The 14,840-nt window shown below is 30.9% G+C and overlaps 1 protein-coding gene across 5 annotated transcripts in view; it reads left to right on the forward strand.

Moving 5' to 3' along the window:
* The window catches only part of LOC113383282 (spectrin beta chain), a gene marked incomplete at its 5' end in the record, with an annotated part of 59,930 nt that continues 45,090 nt past the window's right edge, over positions 1–14,840 (forward strand). For 2 of the 5 annotated variants that reach the window (XM_026621542.1, XM_026621543.1), the window contains 10 exon segments: positions 1–342; positions 469–3,429; positions 3,505–3,783; positions 3,908–4,112; positions 4,287–4,474; positions 4,629–4,815; positions 4,892–5,136; positions 5,414–5,637; positions 5,873–6,069; positions 9,013–9,210. In XM_026621542.1, the coding sequence (XP_026477327.1) occupies positions 1–342; positions 469–3,429; positions 3,505–3,783; positions 3,908–4,112; positions 4,287–4,474; positions 4,629–4,815; positions 4,892–5,136; positions 5,414–5,637; positions 5,873–6,069; positions 9,013–9,210 (5,026 nt within the window). 5 annotated transcript variants of the gene reach the window in all.

Raw genomic sequence — 14,840 nt, forward strand, 5'->3', positions numbered from 1 at the left:
AGCTGTGGTTGCTGTTTCTCAAGAACTTCAAGCTGAGAATTATCATGATATTGATAGAATTAATGCCAGGAAGGATAACGTTTTACGTTTATGGAACTACTTGTTAGAACTTTTGAGAGCAAGAAGAATGAGATTGGAGTTGGCTTTACAATTACAACAGAGCTTCCAAGAAATGATCTATATTTTGGATTCTATGGAGGAGATCAAAAAACGATTGATGACAGACGATTTTGGAAAGCATTTGATGGGTGTCGAAGATTTATTACAGAAACACTCACTTGTTGAAGCTGACATAAATGTTTTGGGTGAGCGAGTAAAGGCTGTTGTTGCGCATTCTCAGAGGTATTTTGTTTTTTTCAAATTCCATTTTATTTCATTTAGTTAATGATGTATGATTATTTAAACATTCAAACTTTCATCCAAATCAATAAGAAATTTGTTAATAATTCAATTTATTTTTTGTTTCAGGTATCTTGATAGTGGTGCTACTGAAGGTTACAGACCATGCGATCCAGCAATTATTGTTGAGCGGGTTCAACAATTGCAAGAAGCTTATGCTGAACTAGTTCGTTTGGCTGTTGAACGTAGAACCAAGCTTGAAGAGAGCAGGAAGTTGTGGCAGTTCTATTGGGATATGGCTGATGAAGAGAACTGGATTAAGGAGAAGGAAAATATTGCATCCAGTGGAGAAATCGGAAGAGATTTGACAAGCATTAATTTGCTTTTGTCCAAACACAAAGCTTTGGAAAATGAAATTTCATCCCATGAATCACAGTTGATGAAAGTGGTTTCTACTGGCGACGATTTAGTCAGAGAGGGACATTTTGGTGCAGATCGAATTCAAGAACGAGTACAAGAAATCTTGGCAAATTGGAACAACTTACTAGACAAAGCAGCATTCCGAAGAAAGAGATTAGAAGAAGCTGTAGATTACTTCCAATTCTTTGCTGATGCTGAGGATGTTGATGCCTGGATGCTAGATTTGTTGCGCATTGTTAAATCTGAAGATGTTGGTAGAGACGAAGCTAATGTGCAAAGTTTGTTGAAGAAACACAAAGATGTTACTGATGAATTGAAGAATTATGCATCTACAGTTGAAGCCTTGAAAACTCAAGCTTCTCAATTAGGTGCACAGGATGCTAAATCTCCTGAAGTTGTTCAAAGGTTGAATGCCATTGATGATCGTTATAAAGAATTGAATGAACTAGCCAAGTTGAGAAAGCAACGTTTATTGGATGCCATGAGCTTGTATAAATTGTACTCTGAAAGCGATGGAGTCGAACAATGGATTGGTGAAAAGGATAGAATGCTACAAACAATGGTGCCTGCTAAGGATATTGAAGATGTAGAAATAATGAAACATAGATATGATGGTTTCGACAAAGAAATGAATGCTAATGCCTCTCGTGTCGCTGTTGTTAATCAATTAGCAAGACAATTGTTACATGTAGAACATCCAAACAGTGAACAAATTGTTGCCAGACAAAATCGCTTAAATCAAGATTGGGCTATGCTACGCGACAAAGCCGAAGCTAAGCGCGACGAGCTCAATTCTGCTCATGGAGTTCAAACATTCCACATTGAATGCAGAGAAACTATTTCTTGGATCGAAGATAAGAAACGTATTCTTACTGATACTGATAGCTTGGAAATGGACTTGACTGGAGTGATGACCTTGCAGAGACGTTTGTCCGGAATGGAAAGAGATCTTGCTGCAATTCAAGCCAAATTAGATTCTCTTGAACGTGAAGCTGATGCTATTGAAGGAGAACATCCTGAAGAAGCCGCCATCATCCGTGAGAGAATTGTTCAAATTCAAATGATTTGGGAACAATTAACTTTGATGTTGAAAGAACGTGACTCCAAGTTGGAAGAAGCTGGAGATCTGCACAGATTTTTGCGTGATTTGGATCACTTCCAAGCATGGTTGACTAAGACACAAACTGATGTAGCTTCTGAAGACACACCAGCTTCATTACCTGATGCTGAAAAATTATTATCTCAACATCAAACAATCAGGGAAGAAATTGATAATTATACAGATGATTACACAAAGATGATGGAATATGGAGAAAGAATTACTGCAGAACCTTCAACTCAGGATGATCCACAGTATATGTTCTTGAGAGAACGTTTGAAGGCTTTGAGAGATGGCTGGGAGGAATTGCATCAGATGTGGGAAAACAGACAGCAATTGTTGAGTCAATCTCTAGACTTGCAACTGCTCCAAAGAGATGCTAGACAAGCCGAAGTACTGCTTAGTCAGCAAGAACATACTCTTAGCAAAGATGATACCCCAACTAACTTGGAACAAGCTGAAAACCAAATCAAACGTCATGAAGCTTTCTTGACAACTATGGAAGCTAATGACGACAAAATTAATTCAGTTGTATCTTTTGCAAACAAGTTATGTGATGAAGGCCATTATGCAGCTGATAAAGTACAAAAGAAGGCTGAGAACATAGATGAGCGTCGCAATGCCAATCGCGAAAAGGCTTTGCAGCAATTGGAAAAATTGAGAGATCAACTACAACTGCATCAATTCTTGCAAGATTGCGAAGAATTGGGTGAATGGGTTCAAGAAAAGAACATAATTGCTCAAGATGAAACTTACCGCAGTGCCAAAACTGTTCACAGCAAATGGACACGTCATCAAGCATTCGAAGCCGAAATTGCTGCTAATAAAGACCGTCTTCGTGCTGTAGAAAAAGCCGCAAATGAATTGATGAAAGAGAAACCAGAGTTCAAAGAGTTGATTCATCCTAAGATGCAAGAATTACAAGACCAATTTGATGACTTGGAGAACACAACAAAGGAGAAGGGAGAAAGATTGTTTGATGCCAATCGCGAAGTATTGATCCATCAAACTGTTGATGACATTGATTCATGGATGAATGATTTAGAAAAACAAATCGAAAGCACCGACACTGGTAATGATCTTGCATCGGTGAACATTCTGATGCAAAAGCAACAGATGATTGAAACTCAAATGGCCGTTAAAGCGCGTCAAGTTAGTGATTTGGACAAACAAGCAGAACATCTTCAGAAGAGTGCTACTCCCGCAGAGAAGATGGATGATATTAAAGCAAAGAAAACCCAAGTTGAAAGAAGATTTGAACAAATCAAAGCTCCACTTATGGAAAGGCAAAAGCAATTGGAGAAAAAGAAGGAAGCTTTCCAATTTCGCCGAGATGTCGCGGATGAGAAACTGTGGATAGACGAAAAAATGCCACAAGCTTTGAGCCAGGATTATGGAAACTCATTATTCCAAGTACATATGCTAAAGAAGAAGAACAGATCATTGGACACTGAAATTGATAATCATGAGCCAAGGATTCAAGCCATTATTTCGAACGGAAACAAATTAATCGCTGAAGGACATGAGGCTACTCCTGAATTTGAGCGATTAATACAAGAATTAAGTGAAAAGTAAGAATATCAAATAAATTATTGAAATATAGTTAATAATTGAATGCTTGATTTCTAAATTTATTTTAATTGTAGATGGAAGTCACTCAAAGATGCAGTCGATAATCGTTTAAATCATCTCTTACAATCTGAGAAAGCTCAACAATACTTCTTCGATGCTGCGGAAGCTGAGAGCTGGATGAGCGAACAAGAACTCTACATGATGGTTGAAGATCGAGGTAAAGATGAAATTTCAGCGCAGAACTTGATGAAGAAACACGACACTTTGACACAAGACGTAGAAGATTACGCTCAAGTTATCAGGCAACTCGGTGAAACTGCGCGGTTATTGACTCAAGAGAAACACCCATACAGGTTACTAGACATAGAATTAGAAATAGATTATGTTTTTGAATTATTTCTATTTTTGCTAGAAATTTATAAAAATAATATTAAATCTTTATTCTTCTATGGTTATTTTCATATTTTCTATCTTTAGTGATCAAATTGCTGTCAAACAATCACAAGTTGATAAATTGTATGCTGGATTGAAAGACTTGGCTGGAGAACGTAAAGCTAAACTGGATGAAGCCTTACAATTGTTCATGTTAAATCGTGAAGTTGATGATTTGGAACAATGGATTGCTGAACGAGAAGTTGTTGCTGGTTCACATGAACTTGGACAAGACTATGATCATGTAACAGTAAGTAAACATAATATATTTGTTAAATAATGTTTTTATTCATGCTTTATAATTAACATCAAACTTATTCAAAATTTTGATTCCCAAAAAATGGTAATGGTACTACTTTTGCTTTATATTTATAGTATATATTGTTTGTACAAAATATTATATACATTTATTCAAAATTTTCAGTTATTATGGGAGCGCTTCCGTGAATTTGCTCGTGATACACAAGCTGCTGGAGGAGAACGTGTCCAGGCTGCTAGTGATTTAGCAGATAGGCTGATTGCTGCTGGACATTCAGATTCTGCAACAGTAGCTGAATGGAAAGATGGTCTTGGTGAAGCTTGGCAAGATCTTCTTGAAATTATTGAAACTAGGTAATACATAATATTATTTTACCATTTTTATTTTATTTTTGTACAAAACGTTTTAGACGCCTATGATCAATCTGCAGGTACACAAATAACTAATCATTTTAGCCAAAAATTATATATTTATGATTTTCTTTAATTTTTTCTTTTATTATTTCAGAACTCAAATGTTAGCTGCTTCCCGTGAACTCCATAAATTCTTCCATGATTGTAAAGACGTTTTGGGTCGTATTTTGGAGAGACAACACGGTGTGTCTGATGAATTGGGCAGAGATGCTGGATCAGTAAGCGCACTTCAAAGAAAACACCAAAACTTTGTGCAAGACTTAATGACTCTTCAAACACAAGTATTAATAATTCTAATAAAATTTCATAAAACCCGTATACTGAATCAGGAATTAAAATCTGTATTATTTTTTTCAGGTACAACAAATTCAAGAAGAATCTGCAAAATTGCAAGCTTCATATGCAGGTGATCGTGCTCGTGAAATTACAAATCGCGAAGCTGAAGTATTAAACGCCTGGGCACAATTACGTGGTGCTTGTGATGCCAGGAGACATAAATTAGCTGATACTGGAGATCTATTCAGATTCTTCAATGCAGTCCGTACTCTCATGATCTGGATGGATGATGTTGTTAGACAGATGAATACCAGCGAGAAACCAAGGTAAATTAAATTTGAAATACAAATTATTGTTTACTGATGATTTTATTTATTAATATAAATAGATATAATGTATGAATTTAGATAAACTTTAATCTGTTTTACTGCCTTGAAATATTATTTTTCTATTTGGCACTTTCTACAAGTATTTATCTATAAAAGAATTTTATTTATAAATTTTACTCTAAACATATAATTTTTACTTCAATCATGAATTACTGTCAAGTTTGTCCATAAACTTACCATATGTCATTTACTCATTTACCATTTCTTATTGCAGAGATGTGAGTGGAGTCGAACTCCTGATGAACAACCACCAGTCTCTCAAAGCCGAAATTGATACACGCGAAGATAATTTTGCATCATGTATCGCTTTGGGTAAAGAGTTGTTGTCCAGGAATCACTATGCTTCGAACGAAATTAAAGAGAGGTTATTGCAACTTAGCAACCAGAGGAACTCTCTCTTACATAGATGGGAAGAACGCTGGGAGAATCTACAACTGAGTAAGTTGATACATTATTTGAATTGATATTCATCTTAATTAGATAACATATGATTGTGACAAAAAATTCTAGGTTCCAATTATAAATATTGATGCTTTTAATTCTTTTATAAAGCTAAACTCATCAAAGAGAAAGTAATTTCTCTTATATCAGTTACTTCTGTCTGACTGAGATATGCAAAATATATATTATATTACATAAAAAAAAACTTTACTATATACTTTTTCTTATTTAGTTCTGGAAGTATATCAATTCGCCCGTGATGCGGCTGTGGCTGAAGCCTGGTTAATTGCTCAAGAACCATATCTAATGTCTCAAGAATTAGGTCATACCATCGATGAAGTCGAATGTCTGATCAAGAAACATGAAGCCTTTGAAAAATCAGCAGCCGCTCAAGAAGAACGATTTGGAGCTCTCGAACGATTAACAACGGTAAGTTGTTTGAATTTTTATTGCCAATGGCTTTTTTTTGTATAGTGTAGTGTTTTAATAATTTAGATATGTTTTCATACATGTGGTACTTGGTCTTGATATTTTAACTATTTTCTATTTTGTTGGTGAATTGTTAATTGTATATAGTTATTAGTAGATGGTATGTTGCACTGTAAATTTTACTCTGTAATTAATCTTTAGAATTATTTTCTTCTATTTATATTGCATGTTTTTAAATACTCTCATGTTGTTGTTTTAAATATATTTACAAATAATCAATAAAACAAACATTATATATACAACTAAACCTTTTGCTTGTATATTAAAGTTTTTCTTAATTGAAATTTTAGATTAAGTTTTTAGTTCTATGTCTGTTTTCCTGAATTTTCTCACATTAAAATACAATTTACATGAGAGTATTCCAAAATTTCTGTTTCTATGTATTTATGTATGTACTGTATTAATTTTTTTCAAATTCTTCTTTCATTCTACTCGCTCACAAAACAGCTTGAAAGAATTCCTTCTGGTAAATTGGCGTTTGACTTATCAGCCTTATGTTCTAGTGCATCTCTTTGCAATGACATTGAAACTGAAATTTCTAACAAAAATACAGTATCCGACACATCCCAAAATTCTGCTCCTAAACCTACTCCTTGCAAAAGAAATGTTTCAAAACGAAATAAAACAGTTGTTAAAAATTATGCGAAAATCGTGAGTGATATAATTTTGAAAAGCGATCGTTTTTATAAACCCGAATTGTTCAAAATTCGTACACATACCACTTCAGGTCGAGAAATAATGTATCCTGAAACGACCAGGAAGAGATTTTCAAAACCTTTATCGGCTTGTGATAGCTTTTTACATAAAAAGAGACCTGTTGAAAATCTTGTAGAATCAAAAAGTGAAAAAGATCTACGTTCTTCTATTCTTAAAACATTGCCTCCATCTAGTCCAGGTTTTGTCAAAGTTATATGTGATCAATTTATTTTATCAGAAAAACAGAATAGCTTAATTGATAAAAGTGGTGTACAAATAAATGTTCCACATAACTCTACTTCTGCAACAGAAACTTGTAAAAATTACAGTAAGGAATCTCTAATATCTGAACATTTAGGATCCATCAATTCAATTAATTATAAAAGGGATATAAGTTACATTAATTTTGCTAATTGTGAAATTGACAAACAATTCGATAGTATCTACCTAAATGGCGCTGATAAAAATAAAAGTTCAATGAAATCTTTAGATATCAATGTAACTGACAATCGTACTAATGGACATTTTGATAAATCACAAAAAAATAATAGTTTTTCGAATTTTCTAGATGCTCAAACCAATGATTTTCATGATACAATCCAACAAAAAATTCACAGTGAAGGTTCTCTGATATCATTTGAAGCTAATTTAACAAATTTAAAAAAAGCTGATGAATGTTCAAATTTAAAATCTCATAACGATAGAAATATAAATTTGAAAAATAATAATGTATTAGATAAGGCTAATGAAGATAGAATAGGGTATAAAAATTATAGCGTAGAATCCTTGAATTCCTTTGATAGTCATTTGAGCTCTTTAAATCCTACTCCCCTTCCTGGAAGATCCTTCTGCAGGATTATTGTGGAAAATGAACCGGTGAGTTTGAGTCAATGTTTTCTCTGCATGATAATACTTAAAATAAGTCAAATATAACCTATTGATTGCATGCCTATTCGTTTAGTTGCTGTAAATATAGTTGTGGAAGTAGTCTTATTTGTCTAAAAATTATATTTGTGATTAATAATATTAATCATTAAAAATATTAAACTAGAAGATATAGTGTCTCCGTACGTAATATATATTGGGAAAACGTTTTGTCAGGTTTTACACTAATCGATTCCAAGAATTGCGATTTAATCCTTTTCCATCATTTAAATTTGATTCTTAGACGCTTATATATAGAACTAATTTACATTAAAAATTTATAAGGTCATGATAATTACCTGAGGTGCTATATTGCTCAAAAAAAGTGTCATTTCTATGTGTTTTTAATTATTTGTGTGTTGCATCATATGAAAATAGATTTTAATTTATCAGAGAATTATTTAGTATAACCTTTTTTTTCAAGCCATATGCTATTCATAGATAGGTTAATATTGTAAGCTTTCATATCTGGTAAGTAATTGATAGTTGGTTGAATGGTTATAAAATTTGAACAATGAATATAGTTATAAACTATATAGCATAGCTATATAACAATGAATATAGTTATAATTTGAACAATACAAGCTAGGAGCTTATTTTTGTACCATTGAAACACACATATTGCCACCAAAAAATGAATTTTGTTTGAATGTTTATAAATGTTTACTTCGAACCAAGAGAAGTGTTTCATTGTGCACTATTAGTCCAGTCATTTAAGCTTAAATTTGGTAATAATCTCGGAATTTGAGATACCCAGCTGTAAGTCTGTAAATACTTGTATATTGACACCCTGAAGTTGTCTCAAAACCTACATATGGTAGGGTGTCAATACCATATGTAGGTTTTGAGACAACTTTAGGGTGTCAATATATAAGTATTTACAGACTTACAGCTGGGTATCTCGAATTTCGAGGTGAACTTACTATAGATTAAATTTACATAATATACATTTTATTGCAAAAGATCAGTTCTAAAAATGGTGCAATAAGTTCTCTCAACAAATAAACTTAAATTATATATGACAGCCAAAATGATAAATTATTAGTAATAATATATCCATGAAAGAACAAAAATAATTATTTTTAATAATTGACTTATGACTTAGAGTATCTGGTCTGGTCTGCTTACTGCTCATTGAACCTGCTTTCATTGCTCCATAAATAATGCTTTCTAACCTGACAAGTAATTATTTTTTACAAAATAAATCTTTTACCAATCTGCCTTGAAATTAATCAATTAACACCTATTTTTCTCATTATCCAGTTCGAATTGAAAGAACTAAAACGCAGACAAGAATTGGCGGAAGAAGAAGAACGCAAACGCCAGCAGGCAGCGCAGGAGGCGTTGCGAGCGCAGCAGCGTGAAAGAGAGAAAGAATCAGCTGCTCTTAAGGAGAAGGAAGGAGATGGCACTGATGGTGCCAAATCTTCCTCCGAAGCAGGAAAGAGGAAGAGGCACAAGGTTAGTAGGAAGAGATAGTAGATTTTGGATATATAAATAATAATAGAATTTGGATATATAAATAAATGTCTGATGAGTGGATGTGTTTAAGAGTGCGATTGGGACTTTGGGTATGCTTTATTAAGGTGCTATTCAACTGTGGTGTTTGATATTTCTGTACATTTATTTTCTTGGTAAACGTGAACAAAAGTGTTAGTGTGATTTTGTACAAAGGGGGTTTAATACGTGTTTTTGTATTACAATTGAAGTTTGATCACAATGTAGTCTAGTCATTATAGTAAGTTCACCTTGGAATTCGAGATACCCAGCTGTAAGTCTGTAAATACTGTATATTGACACCCTAAAAGTTGTCTCAAAACCTACATATGGTAGGGTGTACGTACCATATGCAAGTTTTGAGACAACTTTTAGGGTGTCAATATACAAGTATTCACAGACTTACAGCTGGGTATCTCGAATTCCGAGATTCTTACCTGGTTTAAGCTTAAATGATTGAACTAATATGCGATGTTGGTCATACAACCTTGAATAATTAGTTTTTAAATCAACGTGGGGCAAATAGAGGGGCAAAATAAATTTAAATGAACAAACTCATTTTTAAGGGTTAAATTGCCATAAAATAGGTGTATTCATAGAAAGCGGGGCATAGTTCACAAAGGTGAAAGTAGCATGAATTAACTCATTCGAGTCAATGAATCGTTTTCAATAACTAGAATTAAATATTTCTTTTTATAATTTTTTCTGCATAAAGAAAAATGTTTTTAATAGAACACAATTAGTTCTTAATTTAACAATGCAGATTATTTTATATTAAAAATAAGGTCAATGTGCAGCATTAAATCTCACACAAGTATTTCTGAATATAAGAGCATATGGAAAAGTGTCTGTAATCAAACATATTTTACAAAAATTAAGTAAATATTAGAAGTATTAAACAATATGTGCTATAATGAATAGTATTAGTCCTTATTAGCTATGATGGTGTAATTTTGATTTTTGTTGCAAAGAAATTATCGTTATCTGATTTACCTTACTTTCATCCTTAAAATCGCGAAAATTGGACAATACTTTTGTTTTAACGTTTCAAATACTATTTTGGACAAAATGATTTAATAGTTTTTGAACTAAAGGTTTATCCAGATTGAATAATTGTTATTACCAGTAGTATACACTTGTAATTATTGTCTGGTAAGTTCAGTTTGTCTCGATTGGGTTAAATCTTGTATTGATACTAGAACATTAAAAAACGGTTTTGCTTGTTATTTACTCAATATATTATTTCCTGGATAAGTGAAAAAAACTTTCGAATAATGCTGATAATATATCAATGAGAGCTTAAAACTATTAAATAATATGCCTAATTAATAATGCAAACGATTATACATTTATTTTTGCTGTAATTTTGCCTTCATTGTCCTATGTGGATTTCCTACATTTTCAACCGAGAAACGGCGAAAATTTTGGTCTTTAATTGAAAAATAAAGTAATATTGTTTTATATGCTTCTTAGCCAATTTGTGTATAATATAATGTAATATCGATCTTGACGACTGTTTTATATATCTAGAGTAAATCATAATTTTATCACCTTTCCAATTATATTTGTACATGGTCTAATCTTGACTCGATTGGGTTAATTCTGTACACATACTGGAAAATTCAAAAATGGGAGTATGTTGATTGATGAACATATCAATCATTTATTCCTGGTTAGGCTGTGTGATTGTTGGAAGCATTTGTGCTTAATTATATAAATATAATTAAGAAATTTGTACACTGGAAAGCTATTCGTTTGGGTGTGTTGTCACTGAGCATGTGTGTTTGCACCTAGTAAATTTGCAAATACATGCTATATTAGCTTTTTGCACATTTTAAAATGTAGTTAGAGGACTTTCGAATAACTTGTAATTGTTAATTCTATTAAAATGAACTGCCACATATTGGGTAATTGTAATTATTTTTCCAAAATTTAAAATGACTGAAATTCCGTTAAAAATTTAAATAGAAATTTCTTTAACGCACGCTGCAGTCGCTATGAGAGAAGCGCCTTCGGTTGCTGAAAGACCTTTATCCCAAACAGGTAAAAATGTCGAAGAACATTTTCAAAATTTAAATATTTTTGTTACCATTTTAGGAATTGGTAGTGAAAACTCTTTTGCATTGGTAAAAATACTTCATCCAATTTTAAGTCTTCGAAAAAAAAAATTATATGAATAAATAAGTATTGCTCACTGCATAAGTAACTATAAACATCATTAAATTTTTATCTTTTTTATTTAAATGGATTTCTAAATTTATATATTGAAATTTAGTGTAAGAGATAATGACTAAGAGAACTATAATATTTGTGTTGTATGATATAGTTTAACATATTACAATTATTGTTTTATATAAAAATTTAATTTTACAGCTATCTCGAAAAATATTTCTTTTTGTTATACCTCTTATATCACACTATTTATTCTTAAGAAATTGGAAAACTATTCTTTGTAAAGACAATTTAGTGTTTATCTTGAGATTCTGTACATTATCATGCAACTGTTTGGTTGATAGATATATTATTGCTTGAAAATATTAATTTACAAAAAATAATATATTTTTTTGGTTAAATTTCTTTATATTTAATTCTGATAAATCGAATTTTCAATATAGCAAAGCAATGCAAAAGAGCTTAATCACTTCCTAATTTTTTGGTCCATCAATGTTGATCATCTGTTTTTATGTTAGATTTTTTAAAGTTAATTTTTAATACTTTTTGTTTTAATATAATTTCGTGGGTATAAAGGATTATTGTTCACAACTTGTCTTAATTTGGTTTTAGATAATTTGACTACAGATACAATTAAGTCAAATTTTTTATGTTTTTTGTACATTATAAATAATCGTTTCAATCATCGTGTAATCAAATAATTCTAATATCGTTATTAGATGTGGTACTTTAATTTCTGATTTATTTTTTTATTTGACATACTATTTTATGTTGTGTGTTAGAGTGTGACTTATATTCCTATATGTATATACTTTTATATATGGTTTTGTATATATATATATATATATATATATATATATATATATATATATAGTTGTTTATAATTGGTGTCGGTACATGCAATGCTCTCACAAATCTTTTTATTAACAAAAACTTTCATTCTCAGGTTGAAGGCTATGTTTTTTTTTCAATAATACCATTTTGTAATAATTGAACAGCTCTTTTTCATATCTAGGTGGCGTTTGTTCTTAGATCCTGCAATCAATGTCTAATGCTGTTGTATTGAATTAATATTTTGATTTAATATTCACATTTCTAGCAGCAAGTTTATATTGGTGATACATGTAATATAAAATTGGCTTTGATTATCCATCAATAAATTATACATGGAAATTGTTGGTGTCGAATGAAATATAGTGGACTCACAATTCATCTGACATGTTTATGTATATATTCCACTTTATTCCTTTGTCAGAAAATACCTTCGAGAGGTAATATAAAAAGGTATTCCAAATTTAAAAATAAATTTTTGGATAAGCAAAACAAATTCAATTTTTCATCTCTTCATATAAACTTGCTGCTTTTTTAACTACCAATTTGTATCTATAAGCTTCTCACACAATTATTCTTCACAGGTCGTTGGTTACTAATATACGTTTATGTTATTTGATGATAAAATATAAACCTTTAAATTGTTGTTAACATGTTAAATTTATATGTTGCTAAGGTCAGCTTTCATTCAATCGACTTCAGAATTAATGTCATAGATTTTGAAGTAACGATAGGTATTTTCAGCAATAATTTTGTCATTTGTGTTTTAAAAAGAGGTAAGATTGAAACTTTGTTTGATAACAAATTTTATTTCATATTAATTATGTTATAATTAATTAATATATCTATATGTGTTTCTAATTCTTGGATCTAAAGGTATGTTTTAATTTATTATTTGGTTTGCCTAAATGTGTCTTAAGGTGTGGCTTATATTAATTATGCATGTGCATGCTGGTTACTTTCTAATATAGATTTTTTTAAATAATATTTTCATATTTTATAATAAAATTAATATAATTTTATAATTATTTAGACTAAGTTGAATGCATATCTAAATATACTTTAAGAGATATTTTAACTTTAAGTGTGAAATAATTTGAACAAATAATAATTTGGAATGCTAGTATTATAATTGTATAATTATTTTTTATAAGGATTTAATTGAAGCTTATCATTGAATTAAGTAGATACAATTGTCATAAAGACTTTTTTTTCCTTTTTATTCTTAATTAATTTAATTTAATTAATCTCTTTAATTCGATTTTTCTTACGATCTCGATGAATACTCACATAACGTAAAACGTTATAAAAATATTACTTTTTTTCTTATGCAATAAAAAATTTGTTTGATTTACAAATTTTCAAAAATTTTTAATGCAATTTTGCAAATCATTCATATATCATAAAACATTATAAAAGTAATATTTTAAATTTATTTCTTCTATTAATAGTCTTTTTTGTAGTTATTTGCAAAATTTCTAGATTTTTATATTGATTTTGCTTGCATTCTTTATAAATATTAATACATTTGACTACGTTACAAAATTTCTAAATTCTTTAATTTGATTTTGCTTACGTTAGACATTATAATATTTAATAAGTTACAAAAATAGTATTTTATTGTAGTTATGTGCATGGTGCTTTTAAATAATTTAGCTCGTATTTTTCTTGTGAAACTTTTTCAAATGACAAAGATATAAGGATAGTTTATTATCATACACTAAATATTCTTTGAGATCAATTATAGTTTCTTTAGGGGGCGTCCATTAATCACGTGATCGACTTTTTAAAGATTTTTAGACCCTCCCCTCCCCCTTGGTGATACGTGGTGATATTCAAAATTACCCCCTGTCCGCCCACCAAACATCACGTGTATTTTTAGTTACGTGAAAAAATTGTAAAGTTTTTTTTTTTAAATATTTGGACTTTTTAAAAAATTCAAGTAAAAAATAAATACACGTGATATCTTACTATATCCCTCCCTCCCCCACGTAATTTTTTGTCAATCCCCCCCTTCCCCTAAAAATCTCACGTGATTAATGGACGCCCCCTTACATATTTTTCAATTTTTCCATAAATCATGAGAAAAATATGGGCTTAAAATGTATTTATAATTTTTATTTATGCTTGTATGTATATATTATTTAATTATTTGCATTTATTAAGTGCATGAAGTTGAAGGCATGAAACAGTCTCCGACAAAATCTCCAAGGGCTAGTTTGACTCCTGTCAAAGGACAAAAGGGAGTTGCTACTATGCCGGCTAGTCCAGTCAGGAAGGATATGCGTAAGTTTATTTGTAAGATACGTTTTTTGTTGAAAGGTAGTTGACAAAGATAATGGAAAGTTATCTAATCAATACCTTTGCATTTAACTTTAAAGATTTTCTATGGGTCATGGCCATAGAACAAAATAGTTATGTATTACACAGGCCAACAAAAAAAGTTTTTTTTTTGGTGCCTCAAATTTTAGAGCTGATTCTTATAGTATTTTTTGCCCTGATTTCAAATCTGCAAACCATTTTGTTGTATCAGCTCTAGTTTTTGAGATGCAAAGAAGTTGCCGAAACCAGGTCCATTCTAGGTCGTCACG

Source organism: Ctenocephalides felis, unplaced genomic scaffold (genome assembly GCF_003426905.1).
Source record: "Ctenocephalides felis isolate EL2017-DRISC unplaced genomic scaffold, ASM342690v1 CF-g0.4_SCAFFOLD_03570, whole genome shotgun sequence".
NCBI lineage: Eukaryota > Metazoa > Arthropoda > Insecta > Siphonaptera > Pulicidae > Ctenocephalides > Ctenocephalides felis.